The 16542-nt window shown below is 45.6% G+C and overlaps 1 protein-coding gene across 1 annotated transcript; it reads left to right on the plus strand.

The window, feature by feature from the left end:
• Positions 1-918: 918 nt before the first annotated feature.
• ISM2 (isthmin 2) lies at positions 919-15730 on the plus strand. The gene is made up of 6 exons (XM_072116784.1): positions 919-1188; positions 13041-13199; positions 13275-13548; positions 13921-14058; positions 14137-14214; positions 14442-15730. Exons 1-6 carry the CDS (start codon positions 1099-1101, stop codon positions 14960-14962), a joined length of 1260 nt encoding a protein of 419 aa, XP_071972885.1. The 5' UTR covers positions 919-1098; the 3' UTR covers positions 14963-15730.
• Positions 15731-16542: the final 812 nt, after the last annotated feature.

Consider the following 16542-nt stretch of genomic DNA (forward strand, 5'->3'; position numbering starts at 1 on the left):
TTATATGGACCTGCTCTATAGTGACTGCGTTTCTAATATCTTATAGGGACTTGCTCTATAGTGACTGTTTTCCTAGTATCTTATATGGACCTGCTCTATAGTGACTGTGTTCCTAGTATCTCACATGGACCTGCTCTATAGTGACTGTGTTCCTAATATCTTATAGGGACTTGTTATATAGTGACTGTTCCTAGTATCTTATATGGACCTGCTCTACAGTGACTGTGTTCCTAATATCTTATATGTACCTGCTCCATAGTAACTGTTTTCCTAGTATCTTATATGGACCTGCTCTATAGTGACGGTTTTCCTAGTATCTCATATGGACCTGCTCTATAGTGACTGTGTTCCTAATATCTTATATGTACCTGCTCTATAGTGACTGTGTTCCTAGTATCTCACATGGACCTGCTCTATTGTGACTGTTTTCCTAATATCTTATATGGACCTGCTCTATAGTGACTGTGTTTCTAGTATCTTATATGGACCTGCTCTATACTGACTGTGTCCCAAGTATCTTATATGGACCTGCTCTATAGTGACTGCGTTCCTAGTATCTTACATGGACCTGCTCTATAGTGACTGTGTTCCTGATATCTTATATGGTTCTGCTCCATAGTGACTGTGTTCCTAGTATCTTATATGGACCTGCTCTATAGTGACTGTGTTTCTAGTATCTTATATGGACCTGCTCTATAGTGACTGCGTTCCTAATATCTTATATGGACCTGCTCTATAGTGACTGTGCTCTTAGTATCTTATATGGATCTGCTCTATAGTGACTGTGTTCCTACTACTGTACACGCAGGGGTCCTGTAGTGACTGCAATCCTTCCTTCACCCAAACCCGGGTAGCAGACATAAAGCAATGTCTCGGTAACCTCCTCGCAGACACTTTTAAAACCTCTCCGAGAAGTCCCTCCCTCAGTCTCCCAGCCTCTTCATTCATGTCGGACACCGTGCACCGCCCACTACCTCCCCGTGACGTTACAGCCCCGCCCCCCGCAGCGGAGGATACCCGGAGAGCGGCGGAGAATGGGGGGCTGGATCCCCACAGGGAGCACATGAGGCGCCAGTGACCCGGCCAAGTGTGCGGACCATGCAGGGGCTCCCGCTGCTCCTCCTGCTACTGACCCTCTGCCCGCAGTTGTCGATAGGGGCTCCAACCGTGACCCCTCCACCCGCCCAGGTGAGAACCGCAAAGCGACCCAAAGCGCCAGTTTATATAAGTGTGACCAGTGTGTTAGTCAGCTCTGATTGTCATCTCTATGTGCTAGCGGACTCTTTATGGGTTATCTGTGTATAAAGTTGTCCGCTCCATGTACTAGCGGGCTCTGTCTGTGCTATTTATTGATTAGATTGTCAGCTCCATGTACCAGTGTGCTCTGCCTGTGTTATCGCTTTATTAGATTGTCAGCTCTACGTACCAGTGGGCGGTGCCTGTGTTATCGCATTATTAGATTGTTAGCTCTATGTACCAGTGGGCTCTGCCTGTGTTATCGCTTTATTAGATTGTTAGCTCTATGTACCAGTGGGCTCTGCCTGTGTTATCGCTTTATTAGAATGTTAGCTCTATGTACCAGTGGGCTCTGCCTGTGTTATCGCTTTATTAGAATGTTAGCTCTATGTACCAAAGGGCTGGTGTGTTATTTCTTGTCTAGATTGTCAGCTCCATGTACAAGCGGGCTCTGCCTGTGTTACTCCTTGTCTAGATTGTCAGCTCCATGTACAAGCGGGCTCTGCCTGTGTTACTCCTTGTCTAGATTGTCAGCTCCATGTACAAGCGGGCTCTGCCTGTGTTACTCCTTGTCTAGATTGTCAGCTCCATGTACAAGCGGGCTCTGCCTGTGTTACTCCTTGTCTAGATTGTCAGCTCCATGTACAAGCGGGCTCTGCCTGTGTTACTCCTTGTCTAGATTGTCAGCTCCATGTACAAGCGGGCTCTGCCTGTGTTACTCCTTGTCTAGATTGTCAGCTCCATGTACAAGCGGGCTCTGCCTGTGTTACTCCTTGTCTAGATTGTCAGCTCCATGTACAAGCGGGCTCTGCCTGTGTTACTCCTTGTCTAGATTGTCAGCTCCATGTACAAGCGGGCTCTGCCTGTGTTACTCCTTGTCTAGATTGTCAGCTCCATGTACAAGCGGGCTCTGCCTGTGTTACTCCTTGTCTAGATTGTCAGCTCCATGTACAAGCGGGCTCTGCCTGTGTTACTCCTTGTCTAGATTGTCAGCTCCATGTACAAGCGGGCTCTGCCTGTGTTACTCCTTGTCTAGATTGTCAGCTCCATGTACAAGCGGGCTCTGCCTGTGTTACTCCTTGTCTAGATTGTCAGCTCCATGTACAAGCGGGCTCTGCCTGTGTTACTCCTTGTCTAGATTGTCAGCTCCATGTACAAGCGGGCTCTGCCTGTGTTACTCCTTGTCTAGATTGTCAGCTCCATGTACAAGCGGGCTCTGTCTGTGTTACTCCTTGTCTAGATTGTCAGCTCCATGTACAAGCGGGCTCTGCCTGTGTTACTCCTTGTCTAGATTGTCAGCTCCATGTACAAGCGGGCTCTGCCTGTGTAGTAGAGGACTTTGCCTGTGTTATTTCTGTCTTATGTGCTTTTGATTGTCAGCTCTGTGTACAAGGAGTAATGTGTGGTCTGGTGTTGGGTTGTCAGCTCTGTACAGGGGGTCACTGTCTGTGTATGTTAGATTTGTATCTTTGTGTCCCAAGGGTCGCTGCCTGTGTGCACTGTATATCTACCTGTGTGTGTATATTTTAGATTGTCACCTCTTAGTGTAAGAAAGAATGGTGAGCTACATTTAGATTGTCAGCTCTGTAAATCAGTGGTGATTCAGTGTGTGTGATCTGTAGATAAAGGTGTAATCATTATATCTGTTAGAGGGCATCAGATTATCAACTCTTATGTTTAGGGGGTGACTGTCTATGTGATATCTGTGTTACATTATCCCTCTAATGTCACTTTTGTTCTGTGCAAAGGGGGGGATGCCTTTCTGGAGTGTTAGCTCTGTTTACAAGAGATTGGTGTTTGTCAGCTCCATGTCTCATCTTTGTATAGGAGTAATCCAATTTCCAGAGAAACCACCTTGAGATGTCAGGAAAAGCATGTTGGTCATTTTAAAAATACTTCCAAAATTATTCAACGCATTACAAATTAGGTTGAGCACATTTGTAACTTTTAGTTGTTTGTAAATAAACAATAAAACAAGAATAATTGAAATGTTTGATACAACTAATCTACCAAATGACTACTCCCGATTAGAGATGAGCGAGCACTAAAATGCTCGGGTACTCGTTATTCGAGACGAACTTTTCCCGATGCTCGAGTGCTCGTCTCGAATAACGAGCCCCATTGAAGTCAATGGGAGACTCGAGCATTTTTCAAGGGGACCAAGGCTCTGCACAGGGAAGCTTGGCCAAACACCTGGGAACCTCAGAAAAGGATGGAAACGCCACGGAAATGGACAGGAAACAGCAGGGGCAGCATGCATGGATGCCTCTGAGGCTGCTTAATCGCACCATTATGCCAAAATTATGGGCAATAGCATGGCCATGACAGAGTGACAGAATGAAGCTAGATAGCATCTAAAACATCCAATAATTGACCCTGACACTATAGGGGACGGCATGCAGAGGCAGCAGGCTAGAGAGTGTCATGGCGACATACCCTAAATGGACTCAGGCTTCAAACCAATGGGTGGCAGAGAGGAACCAAAGGAGGTGAGCAAGAAGCGCTCAAATAATATCGGTACATGATAAAAGTTTGCCAGTATATTTTGTGGATAACACAGCAGGGTGGCGACAAAGTTAACAACTTTGATGTGGAATCCATGAAAACAACCCAAATTTGTGCCTGACACACCTCGTTTGATAAGGGGACGATGTATGGAGGCAGCTATATGGACGACTTTTGGAGGTAGCAATGGAGACAACGTGTGGAGGCTGCTATGGAGACAATTTAATTTGGATAGTGCCTGTATGGGGCAGTCCAAAAAAGTTTTCAAACCAGAGGAGCAGGTAGGTGGCCCTCCAGAAAAATGAAATAGATTGAGTGCCTGTATGTGGCAGTCCAAAAAAGTTTTCAAACCAGAGGAGCAGGTAGGTGGCCCTCCAGAAAAATGAAATAGATTGAGTGCCTGTATGTGGCAGTCCAAAAAAGTTTTCAAACCAGAGGAGCAGGTAGGTGGCCCTCCAGAAAAATTGAATAGATTGAGTGCCTGTATGTGGCACTCCCAAAAATTGTTTAAAACAGAGGACCGGGTAGGTGGCCCTCCAGAAAAATTAAATGCATAAAGTACTATAGCTAGAGCCAGTGGGCCCTGTCAAAAAATAGCCAGTTTCCTCTGCTTTAGTGTACAAAGAGGAGGAGAAGGAGGAAAATGAGGAGGAGGAGGAGTGCATAAATTATTCAGGTTGAGCTTCCTTCACCTGGTGGAGATTGGAAATTATGAGAAATCCAGGCTTTATTCATCTTAATAAGCGTCAGCCTGTCAGCGCTGTCAGTCGACAGGCGTGTACGCTTATCGGTGATGATGCCACCAGCTGCACTGAAAACCCGCTCGGACAAGACGCTAGCGGCAGGGCAGGCAAGAACCTCCAAGGCGTACAGCGCCAGTCCGTGCCACATGTCCAGCTTTGAAACCCAGTAGTTGTAGGGAGCTGTGTGATCATTTAGGACGATGGTATGGTCAGCTACCTACTCCCTCACCATCTTTCTGTAAAGATCAGCCCTACTCTGCCGAGACTGGGGACAGGTGACATTGTCTTGCTGGGGTGACATAAAGCTGGCAAAAGCCTTGTAAAGCGTACCCTTGCCAGTGCTGGACAAGCTGCCTGCTCGCCTACTCTCCCTCGCTACTTGTCCCGCAGAACTACGCCCTCTGCCGCTAGCGCTGTCAGAAGGGAAATACTGTTTCAGCTTGTGCACCAGGGCCTGCTGGTATTCATGCATTCTCACACTCCTTTCCTCTCCAGGGATGAGAGTGGAAAGATTTTGCTTGTACCGTGGGTCCAGGAGAGTGAATACCCAGTAATCGGTGCTGGAATAAATTCTTTGAACGCGAGGGTCACGGGATAGGCAGCCTAGCATGAAATCTGCCATATGCGCCAGAGTCCCAACGCGCAAGAATTCACTCCCCTCACTGGCCTGACTGTCCATTTCCTCCTCCTCCAACTCCTCTTCTTCTGCCCATACACGCTGAACAGTGAAGGTCTGAGCAATGCTCCCCTCTTGTGTCTCGCCAACATTCTCCTCCTCTTCCTCCTCATCCTCCTCCACCTCCTCCGATATGCGCTGAGAAACAGACCTGAGGGTGCTTTGGCTATCAACAAGGGAATCTTCTTCCCCCGTCTCTTGTGACAAGCGCAAAGCTTCCGACTTCATGCTGATCAGAGAGTTTTTCAACAGGCCAAGCAGCGGGATGGTGAGGCTGATGATGGCGGCATCGCCACTGACCATCTGTGTTGACTCCTCAAAGTTACTCAGCACCTGACAGATATCAGACATCCACGTCCACTCCTCATTGTAGACTTGAGGAAGCTGACTGACCTGACTACCAGTTCTGGTGGAAGTTGACATCTGGCAGTCTACAATCGCTCTGCGCTGCTGGTAAACTCTGGATAACATGGTTAATGTTGAATTCCACCTCGTGGGCACGTCGCACAACAGTCGGTGAGCGGGCAGTTGGAGGCGGCGCTGCGCTGCCCTGAGAGTGGCAGCATCTGTGCTGGACTTCCTGAAATGCGCACAGATGCGGCGCACCTTCGTGAGCAAATCTGACAGATTGGGGTATGTTTTGAGGAAACGCTGAACTATCAGATTTAACACATGGGCCAGGCATGGCACATGTGTCAGTCTGCCGAGTTGCAGAGCCGCCACCAGGTTACGGCCGTTGTCATCACACAACCATGCCTGGCTTCAGGTTCAGCGGTGCCAGCCACAGATCAGTCTGCGCCGTGATGCCCTGTAATAGTTCTTGGGCGGTGTGCCTTTTATCGCCTAGGCTCAGCAGTTTGAACACCGCCTGCTGTCGCTTAGCGACGGCTCTGCTGCTGTGCCTAGAGCTAGCGACTGATGGCGCCATGCCCACGGATGGTAGTTCGGAGGAGGAGGTGGAGGAGGGGTGGGAGGAGGAGGAGGCATAGTAGGCCTTTGAGACCTGGACCGAGGTAGGCCCCGCAATCCTCGGCGTCGGCAGTATATGACCAGCCCCAGGGTCAGACTCGGTCCCAGCCTCCACCAAGTTAACCCAATGTGCCGTCAGCGATATATAGTGGCCCTGCACGGCAGCACTCGTCCACGTGTCCGTGGTCAGGTGGACCTTGTCAGAAACGGCGTTGGTCAGGGCACGGATGATGTTGTCTGACACGTGCTGGTGCAGGGCTGGGACGGCACATCGGGAAAAGTAGTGGCGGCTGGGGACCGAATACCGAGGGGCGGCCGCCGCCATGAGGTTGCGAAAGGCCTCGGTCTCTACTAGCCTATAGGGCAGCATCTCCAGGCTAAGCAATCTGGAGATGTGGACATTAAGGGCTTGGGCGTGCGGGTGGGTTGCACTATATTTTCTTTTCCTCTCCAGCGTCTGGGGTATGGAGAGCTGAACGCTGGTGGATGCTGTGGAGGATCGTGGAGGTGACGATGGGGTTTTTGGGCCAGGGTCCTGGGCAGGGGGCTGACTATCAGCTGACACAGGGGAAGGAGCAGTGGTGTGCACGGCCGGAGGTGAACGGGCTTGGTGCCACTGATTCGGGTGTTTAGCATTCATATGCCTGCGCATACTGGTGGTAGTTAAGCTAGTAGTGGTGGAACCCCTGCTGATCCTGGTTTGGCAAAGGTTGCACACCACAGTCCGTCGGTCATCCGGTGTTTCCTTAAAGAACCTCCAGACTTCTGAAAATCTAGCCCTCGCCGCGGGAGCCCTCGCCACGGGAGCTTCACTACGTGACACATTTGGCGCTGATGCACCTGCTCTGGCCCTGCCTCTCCGTCTGGCCCCACCACTGCCTCTTCCAACCTGTTCTGCTATAGGACTCTCCTCCGTCTCAGAAGCACTGTGTTCACCCGGCCTCTCAACCCAGCTTGGGTCTGTCACCTCATCATCCTCCGATCCCTCAGTCTGCTCCCCCCTCGGACTTCCTGCCCTGACAACAACTTCACCACTGTCTGACAACCGTGTCTCCTCATCGTCGGACACCTCTTTACACACTTCTTCCACTACGTCAAGAAGGTCATCATCACCCACAGACTGCGACTGGTGGAAAACCTGGGCATCGGAAAATTGCTCAGCAGCAACCGGACAAGTGGTTTGTGACTGTGGGAAGGGTCCAGAAAACAGTTCCTCAGAGTATGCCGGTTCAAATGCCAAATTTTCCTGGGAGGGGGCAGACTGGGGGGGAGGAGGCTGAGGTGCAGGAGCTGGAGGAGTGCCGATTTCGGTGACATGGGTGGACTGCGTGGAAGACTGACTGGTGGACAAATTGCTCGAAGCATTGTCGGCAATCCACGACATCACCTGTTCGCACTGTTCTGGCCTCAACAGTGCTCTACCACGAGTCCCAGTAACTTCAGACATGAACCTAGGGAGTGTAGCTCTGCGGCGTTCCCCTGCTCCCTCATCAGCAGGTGGTGTCTCACCCCGCCCAGGACCACGGCCTCTGACCCCTGCAGTAGTTGGACGCCCACGTCCCCGCCCTCGTCCTCTACCCCTAGGCCTCGGGTTAAACATTTTGAAAATGAAAGTTATAACTTAAATTTTTTTTTAACTTTTTTTTGTGTTTTTTGTTTTTTTTTGTGTTTTTGAGTTTTTAAAACCAAACGATGCTATCCTATTGCTATGGCTATTTTCTAGCCAACTATGAAAGCACACTGCTATGCCAGATGAGATGACGCTGAGTTATGAAAAAATAAACGTAAAATAAAAAGGAAATGGCAGACTGTGCCTAATTGAAATCCAACCCCTAATAAATTTTCCCACTTCGGTCTTTGCGATGGATATGTGCGTCACTAAGCGCTAAACACAGCGGTCGCAAGTCTCACTCCAAATTCCTCACAATTGGCTAGTATATGCACTGCAGCAAGGACAGCCACCAGCAGATCAACCAGAAATAAAATATATATAACGCTATTGTAGGCGTAAGTAAGCCGTTTGGATTCTCCTTTGGCTATTTTCTAGCCAAGTATGAAAGCACACTGATGAGATGACGCTGAGTTATGAAAAAATAAACGTAAAATAAAAAGAAACTGGCAGACTGTGCCTAATTGAAATCAAACCCCTAATAAATTTTCCCACTTTGGTGTTTGAGGTGGATATGTGTGTCACTAAGAGCTAAACACAACGGTAGCAAGTCCCCCTGCAAATTCCTCACAATATGGTACTAGCTGCACTACTAGTGCCAGCAAGCCCAGCCACAAGCAAACAAAAAAAAAAAAGTATAACGTTATTGTAGCCCTAAGAAGGGCTGTTGGGTTCTTGGAGAATCACTCCTGCCTAACAGTAATCTACCTGCACACTAACGCTAACCCTGACCAGCAGCAGCTCTCTCCCTAGCGGCATCCAGACACAGAATGATCCGAGCAGCGCGGGCAGCGGCTAGTCTATCCCAGGGTCACCTGATCTGGCCAGCCAACCACTGCTATCGACGTGTAAGGGTACCACGTCATGCTGGGTGGAGTGCAGAGTCTCCTGGCTTGTGATTGGCTCTGTTTCTGGCCGCCAAAAAGCAAAACGGCGGGAGCTGCCATTTTCTCGAGCGGGCGAAGTATTCGTCCGAGCAACGAGCAGTTTCGAGTACGCTAATGCTCGAACGAGCATCAAGCTCGGACGAGTATGTTCGCTCATCTCTACTCTCGATTTAAAAAAAAAAATTCTGCCTTGTATGTTCACCAATTTCAGAATGGTTCAAAGCAGTATATAGAATTCATCATAGGGTGGAGCTTCACAGTGCAATGTCTACTGCTCAGGGTGCGGTCACATGTTCTGTTTAACGCATGCGTTTCAATACGCATTGCAACAGCTGAAGGGAGTTTTGCCTAATAAAACAGCTGTTAACACTTGTGTTTACAAAACACAAGTGTTAACAGCTGTTTAATTAGGCAAAACTTCCTTCAACTGTTGCAATGCGTTTTTAAACGCGATGTGTGCTGTCTCAGGGTGATGGCACACGTTTTTGGCCCGTTTTTAAGCAGTCTGTCAAAAACGCATGTGTTAAAAAACGCATGCGTTAAGTACTGGGTGGGCTGGCTGTATACTACTGGGGGCTGGCAGGCTGTATACTATAGGTAGCTGGCTGTAGACTACAGGGGGCCGGGCAGGCTGTGTACGACGGGGGGCCGGGCAGGCTGTGTACGACGGGGGGCCGGGCAGGCTGTGTACGACGGGGGGCCGGGCAGGCTGTGTACGACGGGGGGCGGGCTGTAACCAAAACATTTCTTATTTCGGCTTATACTCGAGTCATTAGGTTTTCCTAGTTTTTAGTGGTAAAATTAGGTGCCTCGGCTTATACTCGGGTCAGCTTATACTCGAGTATATAATTAAAAAAAAAATCCCCTACTACCCTCCAAAAAGCATCACCATAGTCGCCCTTTTTGCCCGAGACTATACATATTATATATCAAAACGACCGTAACAAAATGAGGAATTCATTAATAATGTTCATTTTGAGTTCATTTGCAAGTTAAAAAAAAGTACTATGAATTATAAAAAAAGCCTTTTTTCCACTTTTAACCCCAAATAAAAATGAAAAAAAAAGTTTAAACTTTTATCTTTTTAACTAGCTCTATGTGTCCTGAAAAAAACCATTGCAAAAATTTTTTTAAGGTAGCATGCTAAAAAAAAAAATACTTATGGCCATTAAACCCATGATTACGAAAATTTGCTAAAAACGTCAGGTCACTAGAGCCTTTCCAGGCCGCGTCATTAAGGGGTAAAAGCCAGCCAAACGCATTGTAAACATAGAAAAACGCACGCTTTTTTATAACGGTCCAAGAACTGTCCTAGAACCTAACTCACATCAATCCTGACCCATATGTCCATGGGTGTGTTAACATTGTGTTTAACAGTTGCATCTTCTCCTTCTTTCTCATGCAGTGATCTGGTCTGTACACAGCAGCAGATAAGGAGATGCTAATGATTCTAACTTTTAGTACCTACAGAATATTTCCCTTGGTGATTCAACTCTGTAAGGAGATTAGACTATCAGGTTCCTTTATCTCTCAGCTGTCGGGACAGAAAACTGATTTAAACAAAATGCCTAATAAAAAGGGCAGGATAAAAAGAAAGAGACGGTAACATTTTTTTCCAATAAAGTACAGGCAGTCCCCTACTTAAGAACACCCGACTTGCAGACGACCCCTAGTTACAAACGGACCTCTGGTAATTGGTAATTTTCTGTACTTTAGTCCTTGGCTACAATAAGTAGCTGTAACCGTTATCACAGGCGTCTGTAATGAAGCTTTATAGTTAATCCTGGTTCTTATGCGAATCCAACATTTTTAAAATCCAATTGTCACAGAGACCAAAAAAAAAATTGGCCGGGGTTACAATGATAAAATATACAGTTCCGACTTGCATACAAATTCAACTTAAGAACAAACCTACAGACCCTATCTTGTACGTAACCCGGGGACCGCCTGTATATGACAAAGTTTACTATTATTTGCGCTAATGATTACATTTGTAATAATTTTATTTGTACTTTAACCCCTCTGCGTAACACATTTTACTTTTCTGTGACGTTATTTATTATTTTATGGAGTGTACTGGGAAGTTCTAAATGTGGTGAAATTGGCAAAAAATGCATTTGCATCACTTTTTTGTTGTCTCAGTTTTTATGACTTTCACTGTGCGTTCAAATAACACCTCTGCTTTTTTTTTTTTTTTTCAAAGGATGACGGGGGGTTTTAATAGATTTTAAAACATTTTATTTTGCCTTCTTCTGACGCTAATAACTTTTTCATACTTTTGTAAAATGAGCTGACATTTTACAATGCTAACATTATGAGGATTTTTGCTGTTTATTACATTTTATATCAGTTCTCTTTTTTTTCACACTTTTATTAAACTTTTTTTTTACTATTTTTTTAGACCCTCTAGGATCCTTTAACCCTCGATGGTCTGATTGTTCGTACCATATACTGCATCCTACTGTATTGCAGTATATGGCATTTTTACACAGTATTCATTACAATGAACTACCGGCTCATTGTAACGAAACTGCATATGCCATGCTGCCTCTGGTCTGACATCCCAAGGAGACAATCGGAAGAAAGATGTTGGTGCCCACCCGTGGCTGTCTTCTAAACAGCACCGATAGCTAGCACTGATCGGGGGTACTAGTGGTGGGTGTTTGCTGCAAAATGCAGCAAACCCTACCTCAGTACGAAAAGGGCTCTCCCCGTGAGCCCTCTTCATACAGCCTCCGCACCTCTGTGCCGTACATGTGCTCTGTGTTCTACGTGCAAGAGGTCAGGAACATTAGCTTCACCAAGACGTGGCAGAAAGAGAAAGCTGAGTTACACACGTACTGCAATACTGATTGGCCCATTGTATGCAGTTTATCTGTGCGCCTGATTCATGAATTGTGGCGCATGTTCTTCATGGATCTGATCCAACTAAGCACCTTTAGGTGCACATTTTTTCAGTCTTTTTGGACACAGCACAGCTGCGACACAAAACTGGCGCAGACACTATACAAATATATTCTTTCTAGTGCAAACTCGGACAGAAAACTGGTGCAAATGTTTTAATAAATGTGGGACAATGTCTCCATGCCCAACCTCTAAGGAATACAACTCTAGCAGTCCAAAACCACAATAAAATTTGATTCCAATATACTCAAAACCAAATAAGTCATAGATCTATGATCATGTTCTCTGGATAAGACCTATAGATCAGTGTAATGGATCAGTACCGGCAGTAGTATACACTGGCTCCAGGCCAGCTTGATTGCCGGTACCTGTCGAAAGTGGAGCTATGGGCAGTCTCTGTTCTGCCAAAACAAACAGCAGCACATCACTGTAAGTTCTGCATCGGCACCTCTACTGTAGTATCCTCTGTGCAAGTAGCCTGTGTCTATTGCTATTGTCACTAGTATATTTTTCTACTGTATTTGTTTCCCCATATGTAATGTAATGTGGTTATATTAACCGTATTTTGTTAAATCACAATGTCCTCTAACTATGTTTGTATGCAACTAAAAAACTAGCAACTTGTTAGAATGACATGCCTCTTGTAGTGTATACATGGAACTTTAACTTTAAAGGACATCTACCATCAGAATAGCTGACGGTAGATGTTTATACTCACTTCCGTGTCCCATGCTAAAGTGCAGTAATCTTCTTTTAATAGGTCTAAGCAGTGCACTGTTTCAGAGAAATAAGGCTACATTCACACAACGATATTCCCACCGTAGCATAGCATGGCGGGCACACGTGGGCACCCGGGAGAGAAGGAGGGGGTGAGCAGTGCTCCATAGCGATATATGGCGCACAGTGCGCCGTATTACGGGGAAAGACTGGACATGTCCTATGTTTCTCCCGGCTACGAAACAGAACGGTGCCGTGCGCCCATTGCCATCTATGAAGGATGTATATGTAAATGAGCCAGAAGCTGTGTATGAGGGGCTGTTCCGTTTTTGTATGAGTTCTATTAAGCCTGTGGCTCACAAGTGAGTCTGTTACTACAAACAACTAACTTTGCTGGATTTGCTAGACCAAGTGTAGAAATAATGAAATTAACTCTGTAAATTCAATTCAGTGCCTATAGGTTTGATTTGGTAAATCCTACACACGCACACAGCAAGTTTGTCGTGCTTGCGGGCGTCGGCCATTGATTGTGAACTGTGTTTCCCCGGGCTACTGTATGTTTGGCATGTCAGTTCTGTATTTGAAGGAATCCTGCATTTTTGATTGTCAGATCTGTTAAGGGTTTTTCTCTTTACGGTTTGTGTATTAAATTGTGATCTCTGCAAATTAAAAGGCTCTTTGCGTGATGTATTGGAAAGTTCACTTAAGTGTGTTCTTCATTATTTCCATGACAGGAAAACTGGATAGCAACTTCAGAAGAGGCTAGTGTGCTGGGTGTTGAGGGTTTAGTGTCCTCTTCTACAGATATTGTGCCAACACAGGATCCCAAATATCTCTTGGACTTGAAGGGTTTATCACATGCCAACCTCAGCTCTGAGAACCCCAATATTCAGGTAATAATTGATTGTCCTGGTGAGAGCCTTGGGCTTGAATGGCACAGCCTCATAACTAATGATGTCTTTTTGCAGGTCACCATTGAAGTAGACCCCAGCTCCCAGACGGAGGTGGAGCTGGATCTCTCAGACACACGCACTGACTGGGGTGACCCAGAGTGGAAGTCTCAGCATGAGCTCTTCTGGCCGCTCTTCTGGGAATATAGTGACTTTACCGATGCAGAAATTTCTACAACAGGAGACTACTCATCACAGTTTGATTGGGATGACAATGTCCCTAGCGGAGGAGACCACGATGGTCGAAGTTCACCTGGTGACAACTGGATAACCAACGATAAGTATATATATGGTGAGGCTCCTGTGAATTATCATCCTACTATTTTACTCAAAGTCTGGGCTTGCATCACAAATATATGAGCCTCATAAAAGCAAAGGGTCAGGAGGACTGTTGTATCATACTAATACTTGTAAAAAGCAAGCGATTAAGCCCTTCTCTGATGGGCCATTGATATGATTTGTCTAGCACATGCCTTGTTTTTAGTAATGTTTTAAGAATGAATATAAAATTTGTGCAAGTGTATTTATGTGAATATTGGGTGGGTGGCAGCCAACCGGTAAATTTTGGGCCCTTACTTTTCTGGGCACCTGACAAAAATTTAATCTGTGTTACCCTATGGACAGCAGCTAAGATATTAATTCTGAGTTATCCGGGGTTCTGCAGAATATGATGATGAGGATTGGAGTTCTTGGTCTCCGTGTAGTGCAACTTGCGGTCGCCCCAATCAGAAACGTACCCGCTCCTGTGGATACTCATGTACGGCCACAGAATCTCGTGTCTGTGATCTTCCTCCATGTCCAGGTGCGACACTTATAAACCAAAGAATTAAGATTATTGTTATCAGTTTGTGGTAAATATTAATAGTCTTTTCCTTTCCAGGAGAAGAGGAAGATGCAGAAAACTCAACACTTCTGTGGAATCCCGGGGTAAAGAGCAGCTCTACAATCCCAGACTCAGGTGAAATAGAGCTCCCTCATGTCCCCTCCATCCCTGCTTGTCTTCCTCTACTCACACCATCCTTTTTCTCATTTCCCATGACTTCACGCTGTATTGTTTTTCTTACACATTCACCTTAGGTGTCCTAGTCATCTATTATCTTAGCTTATGTTCACATAGCAATGTGAGGTATTTAAAGACAGTGCCCTTTAAAACAAAATCACAAATCAAAATCTTTTCTTTTGCAGCTTCCCAGGACAGCTGTGACCGGTGGGTAACCTGTAAGAGTGAGTTCCTCAGTAACTATTTGCAGCGGGTACTGACAGAGTTGCCAAGTTGCCCCTGTTTGTACCCCTCGGAGGCGGTGTACAGTTCCTTGGTCCTGCGGGATGAGAAGTTGTCTCGCAGTTTTCGCTGGCGCGATGCTAGTGGCTTGCGGGAGCGTCTGGACATCTACAACCCTGGGGCTCGCTTTTGTTTGCGTTCTTTGCTCTCAAGAGACAGCAGCAGCCTGGGTGCCCAGCATTGCTGCTATGACCATTCCCTAAGATTAGTAACTCGTGGCCGGGCAGCTGGGATCCCAAACCTCATTAGTGCAGAGTTCTCTCCTGAACTCCATTACAAGGCAGATCTTTTGCCATGGATTTTGTGCAAAGGTGACTGGAGCCGTATTCACCCCCTGCGTCCCCCAAATAATGGACATGGTTGTCCTGAAAACCCTTCTGAAGAGGAATACCGCAACCAGCTTCATGAAGCCCAGGAATTCTAGGATTTGCTGTGGACTGAGACACTGGATGGAACAGTGGAAAAAGCAACTTTACCAAAGATTTGTAATATATGGAACACTTGTAATTATAAATGTGATATAGGACCCGAATCTTAAGCATTACTTCCCTTACGTACAAATGCTATATAAAGGTTCAAGTATTTATCATCTAAAATTATTTTTATAAGATTGGCCCATAGTCGCACATCAAAATACAAATATAAAGTATTTGTAAGTAGTAACTTCCATAGCATCACTTGTTTGCACAGAAGCCATCCCATGCCCTTAGATTTCTTTTCCTGTTGTCACTACCACACAGCTGGTGTGGCACTCAATGCTGTACCTGGAAAAGACCCCGCTTTCCCTCCTCTGACCTATGGTAGTTGTCATTGTAAAGACAGGAGCAGTTGCTGTAGTCTGGTGACACCTGGTGGATATATAAGAACACAGCACAGTATTTGTGTAATGACCAAGGAGTGAGAGATAAAAAAAAAAAAATGGTAATAATAATTCATGGCACATGTCAGGAAATTCAGGAGTATTTTGTAAAAAGTAAAGCAATACCAATAGTGTAAGAGATAATATATTAACAATGTTTATTATCAAAAGAAAAATGTTTCCTTGTCCAGTTTGTGTGACAAAAAAAGTATATATAAAAGCTGTATAGCTGTCTGAAACTGGAATTCAGTGCAATGAAAATGAGAGAAAAGTGGATATCCAGCACTGGTTGAAAACTCTGAGGGTGCGGTCACACGTCGCATTTAACACATGCGTTTAAAAGCGTATTGCAAGAGCCGAAGAGAGATTTGCCTAATTAAACAACTGTTAACACTTGTGTTTACAAAACGCAACCATTAACTCATGCGTCACATTAACACAACACATTGTTACCGCATACGTTAACAAATGCATATGTTAACACATGCGTTAACAGTTGCGTTTTGCAAACACAAGTGTTAACAGTTGTTTAATTGGGCAAATCTCTCTTCAGCTTTTGCAAACGCATTTGTTAAACACGACATGTGACCGCACCCTTAACCATACAACATTTTAAGCTTTATTTACTCATTAAAAAGCTGTGCATGCAGCATAGAACAAAAAATGTGTCTGGACGGACGGTCTCACGTTTTGGCATTGCCTTTTTCAAAGCCTAGTTTGGAGATCTGTCTGTGTTACTTGTTAGTGACCAGCTACTTGATTTATTTGGGGGTACATCTGACCCCCGGCAAGTTGTCCACTACACTGTGGACAGTGGATAAAATTATGTTACCAGAATACCCTTTGCAGTGTATGCAAATCGGCTTTCTGTTCCCACCTCTGACGGCACATAGATAAAAGGAACCAGATAATGGGGGAGATTTATCAGCAAATTTTTTTGTGGGGTTTTTTAGCGAGATAAAACAACACATTTATGTGAGAATTTTCAAAAGAATGCAAATTTAATCGCAATACAACACCACATAGGAGGTGGTGTATGTGACTCCATTGCTACTACAGGGGGAAGATTTATCTCAAACGTGCACAATTTTAACGTTTTTGCTCAATTTTATGTTTGAGGTATCTGAGAATTTCCTGTGCAAAAA

Source organism: Engystomops pustulosus, chromosome 7 (genome assembly GCF_040894005.1).
Source record: "Engystomops pustulosus chromosome 7, aEngPut4.maternal, whole genome shotgun sequence".
NCBI lineage: Eukaryota > Metazoa > Chordata > Amphibia > Anura > Leptodactylidae > Engystomops > Engystomops pustulosus.

Bases quoted from the DNA above. Each gene is read 5' to 3' on its own strand.
- ISM2 (XM_072116784.1), top strand. From the start codon at position 1,099: ATGCAGGGGCTCCCGCTGCTCCTCCTGCTACTGACCCTCTGCCCGCAG. The intron at 13,200-13,274 runs GTAATAATTGAT...GTCTTTTTGCAG, and splicing joins CTGAGAACCCCAATATTCAG to GTCACCATTGAAGTAGACCC. The intron at 14,215-14,441 runs GTGAAATAGAGC...TTTCTTTTGCAG, and splicing joins CTCTACAATCCCAGACTCAG to CTTCCCAGGACAGCTGTGAC.